Source organism: Geospiza fortis, unplaced genomic scaffold, assembly GCF_000277835.1.
Source record: "Geospiza fortis unplaced genomic scaffold, GeoFor_1.0 scaffold130, whole genome shotgun sequence".
Taxonomy (NCBI): Eukaryota; Metazoa; Chordata; class Aves; order Passeriformes; family Thraupidae; genus Geospiza; species Geospiza fortis.
In genome coordinates this window covers 12,746,324-12,756,154 of record NW_005054300.1, presented here as the reverse complement: position 1 = coordinate 12,756,154, position 9,831 = coordinate 12,746,324, and the positions used below count along the sequence as shown (strand labels likewise).

General features: G+C 44.2%; 1 protein-coding gene across 1 annotated transcript in view; it reads left to right on the top strand.

Moving 5' to 3' along the window:
- Window positions 1–9,831, top strand: part of CAMK2G (calcium/calmodulin dependent protein kinase II gamma) — a 131,492-nt gene that overhangs the window by 14,171 nt on the left and 107,490 nt on the right. Inside the window, exon 2 of the mRNA XM_031061782.1 lies at window positions 1,778–1,872. Coding sequence (XP_030917642.1) covers window positions 1,778–1,872 — 95 coding nt within the window. The remainder of the gene's footprint in view (window positions 1–1,777; window positions 1,873–9,831) is intronic.

The following is a 9,831-nucleotide window of genomic DNA, read 5'->3' as shown; positions in this document are numbered from 1 at the left end:
GCGCCCGGGCGCGCCGGGGAGCCGGAGAAGGATTAGCTGTCGGGCTGTAATCCTGTTCTCCAGCCCCCCGTCCACTCCAGCGGCATAGCCGCCGGAGGGGAAGGTGTTCCTGCCCTGCTGGGTCGCTCCGCCGCAGCTGGTGTCCCTGCAGCCTGTCTCGGGCTCCGCGCTCCTGTTGCACCCCTAGATTTTCTCTCTTCCTTCCTTTCCTTCCTCAGGACCCGGCTGCCCCGTTCTCCTTCCCACACCGTCTCCCAGCTGCACGTTGCCGTTCCCTGCAACTGTTTCTGCGCTGGGACGCGGCACTGTTACAGGCACTCCGCGATGCTTCAGTCCCCACTTCCTTGTCCCTGTGAAAGGACCAGGTGCTGCTGCACCGCGCTTCTCTTCCCTCCCCGCTTCCTCGCTTCTTCCCTCCCTCTCTCCGCACTTGTCTCCGCATTGGCAGACTTGCTGCTGCACCCTAGGACAGGGCTTTGCAGGGGAGCGCAGTTGGGCAGGAAAGCAGCGCAGAAAGGGCTAGAGTAGGATTATGGGGACAGTGCTTTCGTGGGTGCTACTGCTCGCTCCCTCCCTTCCTGCACCAACTGCTGGGCTCTGCTGCATCTCTTCTCTCCAGCCCGGTGTCCCTGTCCCTCCCCAGGCTGCTGCAGCTGTGTGTCACCAAGCCCGGGCCCCAGTGCTGGTGCTCACCTTGATGCTCATTGGTTTGTATGTAGAGGTTGAGGAAGGGGATAAAAAGGCAAGACTCCGCAGTATTGGAAGGATTGAAGCTATTTTAGGCTCCCTGTAGGACTGACTGTCTGTGGGGCCCTTGTGCAGCTTCTGTTCCCCTCTCTCATAGTTGAAACATAGACATTTGTCCCTAGACATGGGTTTGCATTCCTGATCTGAAGGACTTGGAATTTTCTGCTAGTTTTCTCATATTTGTCCTTTCCCCTTTTCAGATCTTTCTTGTAAACCTAGTTGTTGTTCTTTACCTGCCATGTTTTTTGGGTTTTTTTTGTTGTTGTTTTTAAAAAATAAGGGGCTGTTTCCAAGTGTTAATTGTGTAGTCCTGTAGATTTTCAGTCTCTGTCTTTTCACCTTGGTCTCTTGTATTTACTCTTTTTCCTCACAGAAATCCTTCTTCCCTCTCTCTCAGACCTCTTCTCCAAGAGTAATTCTCTTTGGAATAGTTATAATAATGTCAATATTTCCAGCTTGAGGAAATGTAGAAAGCCTTGTAGTTTTCTACTCACTTCATTAGTAGGTACATGTGTATCCCCATTTTGCAAGTAGGTTGATGGATATAAGAGAACTAGTAACTTCTGCAAAGTGTTGTAACGTTTTTGTGACTGAGCTTGTGCTTGAGCATGGGAGACACGACTCCTGGGTTTGTGCTGTGATTGCTGGGGATGCTGTATCTGGGAGATGGCCTTACCCCAGCTAGTGTTTGCAGCACTGTTTAGGGCTGTTTGTCTCTTGTTTATCAATCCCTTCATGTCCTGTTTCTGTGCCTGTATGGTCTCTCTCTCCCCACACAGTGTGCTCTTCCTACTGCACTGTCTGTGAGGGAGCTTGAGGAGTCTTCAGGAGGCTTGAGTACCATATAGACTTATTAAGTTTTTTGCTGATCAGACAGCATACATTGTTCGTCAGATTCCCAGGTGTTGTGTCCCTCCTCTGTATGTCTTCTGCCCTCTCCTTAATTTGGTCCATGCTGGGAACAGGAATTGTTGCTATTATAGTTTCATTTTCAGTTTCATACCACCTACCCTCTTTATTTTTCTTCCAGGGGAGCCTTCTCTGTGGTCCGCAGATGTGTAAAGAAAAATTCTTCACAGGAATATGCTGCAAAAATCATCAACACCAAAAAACTGTCAGCCAGAGGTTAGTGTCTCTATCTACCTTTCTTCCCTATATTAGTAGGAAAATACTTCACTGGAGTTGAGGCTGTAATAAATTTAAGAGATCTGGAGTAGCTTGTTTCAGTCATTATTTTTAGGCATTTCAAAATAATTGAGTTGTGTGGCAAAGAGGAGCCTGAAATAAGGTAGTGTGGGATGATAGAAGAATTCCTGTGTCTGGAAATGGATACTCTGTAAAGTGATGTTGTCTTTTTTCTTCTTGAGATCTTTCTTCTTCAACCTGAGCTAGAGGTAGATTCATCTATGTGTGTGTCTGTACCAATCACTCATAATAAAGAGAAGTGTTGCAGACTTATTTTGCTGAATGTCTTTTTTACCTAGGAGATCTGTCTTACCAGAACAGATGTGATTATTTTTTTTGAAAGATAGATGCTATATGCCTTGCTCCTTTCGTGCTGTAGTTAAAGGTGGTGTGTTTGGAAGCTAAAAAGTCTGCATTCAATGGCAGAAATATGTTGGATGGAGAAATCTTGCCTATTTGACTTCTCAGCATATTAGAACAAGGGGCTTGTGCTTTTATTACTCCTGGAGACTTACAGAACCTGAAGTGAGACTGTAGTGTTTTGTAGAGAAAAAAATCTAACTCTTCCAAGCTGTGAGTCTTTTGCTTTCCAGGGACATAGGTATGCATAAAGGGTAGTAGGCCATCTAGAATGAGGGGAATGTGCATCCTGTAATGTGTAGGGAGTCACTACAGGGATTGCGTGAGTGGGGTGGAGGGGTGAGGGGGAGAATGAGAGAAATTGACCTGCAATGAAAGATGCTGAAAACAGGGATTGCAACAAGTTGAGATGCCAGAGGCAACTGTTTCTAGAAAAGGTGAGCAAGAAGAGCTGTAAGAGATTTCACAAAACTAATGTATGAAGCCCTTGACTATCTTACTAGTTGACTAGAGGGCTTAGTAGGGGGGTTGACTGAGAAATGAAAAGGAAAAGCATGAGGAGAAAGCAAATGATCTTGAGAAATGATTTAGAAGTGAATAATGTTTTATCTAATCCTTACAAAAAAGAAAAATAGAATATGTATTCTCCTTTTTGCCAGAATATGAAATGTGATGATAAGAGCAGAAGACAGCTTGAAGAATAGTGAAGAATTTCCATTTATTGTAGTTTGTGTGGTTTGCATGAAGTAGTAGTGTCAGCGGTAGTGTGCTGTGAAGCAGTGATTTTTTCTTTAGGTTTTTTGTGTGTTTTTTTCTTTTTCTTTTTCTTTTTTTTTTTTTTTTTTTTTTTTTACTTCTGGAAGCAAGAATATCTGCTAAGGTGTTTAGTATTTAGCCTGAGAGGGGGGCCAAGCAGTGGAGCCCTGGATTGTTAATGAAGTGGCTGCAGATCTTTTGAGAATCAGCGTCCCCTCAATGGTCACGTGACAGTGCCTGCTGATGTAGGTGGGATATCCAATCTCTTGAGTTCAAAATTAGTTCAACTTAATATGGGAGAGGTCTGAAGAGTGGCTTTGCTTTGCTGACGGCCATTAATGCCGTGTCTGCTCCCCAGACTTCCCTGTCCATCCTGTGGTGAGGACTAAAGCTCAGGAGAGCCATTTCTCAGATGTTAGTGGACACCAGGCTGCTTGGAGAAGGGAAGAGCTGTTTGATAAACTGATCATGAAGGTTAAACCTTTATTGTACAAGGGACAGGGTATTGAAGTTAGCTCTGGAGATAAGAAAAATGGGGAAAAATGCATGCTGAACATAGTTGAAAATTCAAAAATGTATTAGCTGAAGGCCAAAACTCTCAGAAAAACTGATTGAGTCAGTTTTCAAGTGTTTGGTCATTTAATGAGTTACAGAGGGAGAAATGCATAGATTCTAATTGTTTTTTGTCGTAAGGTGATGACAATTTAATGACCCAACAAGTAGGAAAAGTAAGTATGGGTGAGTATAGGCTATGTTTTGATCTATACTTACTATTTAGACATCATACCCTCCTATAAATAAAATACATTGAGGCTGCTAGCCTAGTCCTTAGCTACTCAACTCAAGGCAGCTGGCAATGATATACTTCAAAACATATTGGTTAGGTAGGGTAAATGTGAGGAGAACCAAGAAAGAAAATGTGTGTTTCTGCTACTACAGAGGAGTATCAGAAACAAGGTACTGATCAGGTTGTGTTGAAGTTTTAACTGAGAACTGAGGAATCTGTGAAAAGTGGATGGTGACTTTAGCTGAATATGTAGGTTCCTCAGTTATTCCAGCTGTGTTTGCTGAGAGCTCAAGGGGTAAGAACAAAAAGTACTTATAGTAAAAGACCTGAGTATTTTGATAGGAAGTTAGTGAATTCACCTTGGAATAGGTGTCTAAAACATCGAAGGAGAAATGTGTGCTATTTACACATTGCAGCTGTAAATCAGTGACTGGGGAGATTCAATTCAGCAACCTGAAAAGGAAAGTCTTGGGAAAAGGCGTTTTAGAAAGCTGTCTCCCTAAGGAGCAGAATTATGGTGTTAATTCTGCAGCATCTTGGATATGTGTTCCCTGATGTGTTCTTTCCCCAAGCTGGCACTTCTCCTTGGGCTGTCCATGTCTCTGCCCATCAGTGCCTCTGTCCAGGGCTCTCCTGTGCACCCAGCTGCATGCTGTCCATTGTGCAGGGTAACCCACCCTCCTGCCCTTCCTCTCACCCTGCTGGTTTTCTTCTAGGCATGGTCAGAGCGCCAGAATATTCCCTTATTGTGGGGACAACCAGCCCCTCTCCAATTTAAGCATAGGTACATTTAACATTTTATACTATCTCTAGCAGAATTTGAACCTGTATGGACACCTGATGCAGTAACTGCTACTTCAAGAGTCAGCATCTTGCTGCTGCTGCAAAGTACAGCCCATAGCTGCTTCACAGAAGTTTTGCCTGCTGTAGTGCTTTCCTTGAATCTGTTCAAGGCAATGGTAACAGAGCCTTGCTCTCCTCCTGCAGTACTTCTTGTTACCTTTGTTTTTCAAGACTTGGGATGAAGAAATACTAGATAACTAACTGGGAAGTGCTGAAAAGCTTACTGTATGTGGCTGAAAAGGAGGAAGAGGAATGCTTCAGGGTGAATTATATGCAATGAAAGACTTGAAGAGGCATGGTGTTTCTCTGTGAAAGCAAGGAGGATGGACAGAGTGCTGGTCCTAACAGCTTCAGTCTAGTAAACGTCACCCAGCATAAAATACCAAGTCAGCAGTTGAGAGGAGTCTCTTTTTTATATTGTCTGTGATTTTTGGACGCCTATTCTCTTTTTTAATAAGTTTTGTTAGTAAGAGCTGGTCTAAATTAAAATTCATATTTTGGCTTTAGTGAAGTATTTGCTATTATTCATGTTGTGTTGATGCTAAAGTCTGCCCAGTGAAGACCATGCCAAGAAGTGTAATGTTAAATAGGGTCCAAATGCTTATGGAAAGGGAAAGGAACTTCACCTTAGTCAGCGTTCAGCTGACATATAAGAGCAGTTGTTATTACACATGGAGGAAATACAATGCTTCAGTCATCTGAAATTCCTATGGGATTGAATGCACAGACTTTTACCAGCACTATGGGTTGAGGGAAGTAATAACTGTAATTTTTTTGAAAGTTGTCTTGTGGCTTTCAGCAGAATACTTTTTGAACGTGAAAATTCATAGCAAGTAGTGCTACAGTGAAGTTCAAATAAAGTAAAATTACTTGCAGTGATCAAAAGATCAAGAGAGAAGCAGCAGCTTCAGTAGCAGTAGGGAGATATCCCCAATTTAACTTGCTAGCATGTACTTCAAGAGAGAGTCTGGCTTTTGAAAGAGGTAGGCAGAGCTTTAGGATTTGATAATTTTTAGGATGTTTTTTATACCAAATAGTATTTAGTGATCCTGCCACCACCTGTAGTATTTTTGCCCTCTTTTTAGGTGCAGAAGGAAAAATCTCTGTGTATTACATCTATTGCTAAATTTAATTTGCTGTTGAAAATCTGTATCTTTTAACTCTGGCAAGTGACATCTCCTGATGAATGAATTAAAATAGCTGTCTTGTAAGTTAGTCCACTTCACTGTCCTTGCTGTGGCTTTGCTTTTGAATGTGAAATAGAGGTGGTTTCTCTCCCTGTTTTTCATCTTTCCAAATTTGTAAACCAGATAAAAATTTGCAGTCTACCGAGTTATTTTGTTGTTGTTTCTGTAGGAGATTATGTGGATTGTGGGAGGAGCAGGGAATTACTTCTGTGTATCAAACCCCAACAGGAAAAAAACACTCTTTATACTTCCAACACTGCTATTTTCCCACACCACTATTGTCCGGGCTTTTGGTTCTGTAGTGGTTGCTGATTTGGGCTTTACAATATGTTTTGTTGAAAGTGTCAGCAGTAGTTCCCCTGGACACTAAAACCTTGAGCTTGAATGCTGCAGAGGAAGTTTAGCAGTATCAGTCCCTAACATCTTTCTTGATCTGGTCTGTACGTGTTCCTAGCTGCTGCTTGCATTAAAACTCCCTTGGCCTGCTCTTGGGGCTGTCAGGTTTCCAGTCTCTGTGGGGCAGTGCACGCTGCTGGAATTGGCTGTGTGCAGGCGTGCAGGCTGCTGCACTGCAGCGGGGCCACCAGCTCTGCTGGGGCAGGCGAGCCCAGCACCCGCTCACAGGGGGCTCAAGTGCAAAGCCAGACTCACAGAGAAATGTCCTGTCATGGGTGTCCTCTATGTGTTCCTGTGTTTGCAGGCTGAGGACAAATGTCCTGTCTTGCAGAGGATGGCAAATCAAACTGTGTCTGCTCAGCCGTACTTGCTGAGCAGCCAAATCAGCTCCAGTCATTTGGTTTGGGAGAGAAGCTTTCCTTCCTGCAGCATAGGCTGAGTGAAGAGCTTTCCTGCGCCCCAGCTCCACCCCATGCCTCCCCTTTGCTGTGTGCAGAAGTCTGAGAGATGCTGGGAGCATATATAGCAGACCAGCTGCAGTGGGTTGGAAATTTTTTGGAGGTCTTTGCACACATGGAGGGAAGCAGAGAGCAGAGTGCTGCACACCTCCCAGAGCAGTGTATGAGGCTGGGAACTGCCTGGTGGCGTGACTGTAAGAGTCTGGGTGCTTGGGATGGGGGCTGCAGGGGAGGAATCAGTTAGTGGAGTGGGCTTGTGGGGAGCAAGCAGCTGAACTCTTCACTCTGCACCACAGCACACAAGTGCAGCAGGGGCTGGTGGTGAGGCTGCTCAGCTGATGTTAGAAACAGCAGCCCTTTACCTCCCACCAGCAGCCTGCCTTCCCCTGTTCTTCCTACCTGCCTCTGCTTGCAGTCCCCTGCATAGGGGAAGAGGGGTTCATATAGTTTATATATACCAGTGTGGGAAATTTCATTGGAAGAAGTGTTTGGAGAAGAGGAGGGCTTGTGCCAAAGAGGAGACCCTGACCTTGGAGGAGAGGTTGGACCTGGGAACTTAGTGGGGGCTGCTGAGGGTCGGCTTGGCTTTTTGCCTGCCCCAACATATCAGTACAGGCAGGAAAATGCCCTGGTGTGAGAGCCAGCAGAGATTGTTGGGGGGTGAGCGGTGGAAACCTTGCTTTACTGTGGCTCACTATGGCTGGAAGCTGGCTTCCTCCCACTGTGGATGTTAGTGATGGTTGGGGTTACCCCAGGTTGCCTCTCAGTTTACGCTGTATATTTTATAAAGGAGCTGGAACAGAGCAGACAGGATTTCAGCTTGTGTCTGTCTTCTCAGTGGTCACATTGAGTATTAAATTTCCGGCATTAACAATGGGGGGGGGAAGTGGGCACACAGATTGGGCAGGAATTCCTACTGCCTCTGCACGAGGTCAGAGAAAGGAGCTTGGTGAGAGAGTCAGGTTTCTTGTTTTCCCAATATAAACTGGATTTGTGTATGGCAGAAATGTGATTAGACTAACTCCTGCACGTGTCCCAAAGCCCTTGGCTCTAGAGCATTTACTCTGATCAGCCAGCCATGGTTGAAATATTTGTAGGTGTCCCTACGGTGAAGAGCAGGGTGTTGAGCAGCCTGTAGATACTTTGGGTAAGGAGAGCTACTTTGAGTTCTTGTAAGAAGGATCCAGTGAAAAAACTATTTACTTTTTTCTGCAGTGTATCACAGAGATTTCACTGTCTCCAAATTTAATCCTTCTCTGGACAGTAGCAAAATCATCACTAGCAGAGGGGGATTCATCTGTGGATCAGAAAGAAATTTTTAAAGAGTGCCCTCCTTCCCAGCAATGGGTTAGCACCACTGTTCCACTGTTTTAAGGGAGGACTATGACAATATTTTTGTTCCTTTCCATGCCCTGCAAGTATTCTAGTTATTCTTGCCCTCCAGATTGGGTGAAGACAGTTTTTAAAAGGGAACCATGCTAATGCAAAAATTTCTCTCCACTGTGCTGTTTATGAGCGCAACCCTGACAATGAAGGCATCACACCCCACTTTTTCTGACCTGTCACCTGTTTTAGTATTTCAGATGTTTCTTTTTGTTTCCTCTGTTCTTGAAATCTCCTGATTTTTACCAACATAACTGATGTAAAAAAGCCTCACATTCATTTGCTGGTGTTTGCCTATGAAGTGAACTATTGCTGTTGGCTTGGTTGGGCGAAGAGGGCAATATTGCCTGGCACCAGGGTCACCATAGGAAGGAAGCCTTGAATGCTGTAAAAAAGAAATGTGGAGTATCTCACATCATTGTGTGCTTGTCTGCAACTGAAGTGATGTCAGTGCTCAGAATAGTTATCTTTGAGAAAACAGAGGTGCACTGATTTCTGGGTAAATGCATCTTTAAAATTTTGAGTTGCTCACTAGATGTTTTGGGATTGTTTTTTTTTAGTGTATGGAGGAAATGTGACCCTGTAACTTCAACCGCAGTAGTTGCTGCTGATCCTTACGACAATAAGCTTAATGCTTCAAAAATTGGGGCCCTATGAATTAGGCTGACATCATGTTCCTTTTTATACCTTATTAAATTTAAGTACCACTTTATACTTTGGTACCATCTAAGTACCACTTTATACTTTGGTAACATCTCCCCAAACATTCTGGTATTGCTGCCTGCATGATTTTGGAGAACAGTTGCAGAATACCTCTGAACAAATGGGCTGGCAGTATCTTAGAAGTAAGCTTTCTGAACACTAAGGGTAACCAAAGATAAGTGGAGCATAGATTTAATGTTCTGCTGAAACTGAGTCTATAGTTGTTAGATTTTATTTCCTTGTAGCTTTTTTCACCTTTTACACTTCATCTGCCTTTCTTTCCTTATTAATTTTGAGTTCAGTTTGAGTGTTCATTTGTTTCTCATGGATCAGTTACTTTAACCTATAATTATATTAATTTATAATGCTTTGATTGAAAATAGCCCGTTAGTAATGCTGCTTTACTCTCCTTCCCTCCCAGAGAATATTGTACAATTTCTGTTGCTCCCACAATTTAGATGACCAGACTGGGAAGTGTGGATGTTGGTGCAAACGGCTGATTACTCCTGTCTGAGACTAATACAGAGATGCCAGGAGAGCTGGTCAATGTTGTACCTTGCCTTTTTCTGATGGAATCAGGAGAGGAGGAGATGACCGTGTGGCTTTACTTCTGGTGTCAGGATCTGTCTCACTCTGCTCCTGGCAGAGCCAGAGAGAGAATTCCCCATCTCTGAGATGTGAGTTGAGTAAATGCGATGACATTTCAGAGAAATGTGTGCGTATAACTTTCGCGTTCTGTTCCTGAGAGCACGAGTTACATGTGTCTCTGGTGACCCCCTGTCCTGCTGCTCCGTCCAAAGTTCCCGTCCTGAGTTAGCTGTTGTCCAAGCCTCCACAGCCATGAGCCCTTGTCTTACCTGTGCCTGGAGTGTGCTTACCTGTGACGCTGGGACAAGTCCAGGTTACTGTGGTGCTTCAGAGAAGGTTGCTAGCTAATCTTTTCTCTTTGCTAGAAGCCACAGGTGATTTCACTGTTAAACACAAAACTTTACTCTCTGGGACAGCAAAGGTAGCATTTTTGGGATAG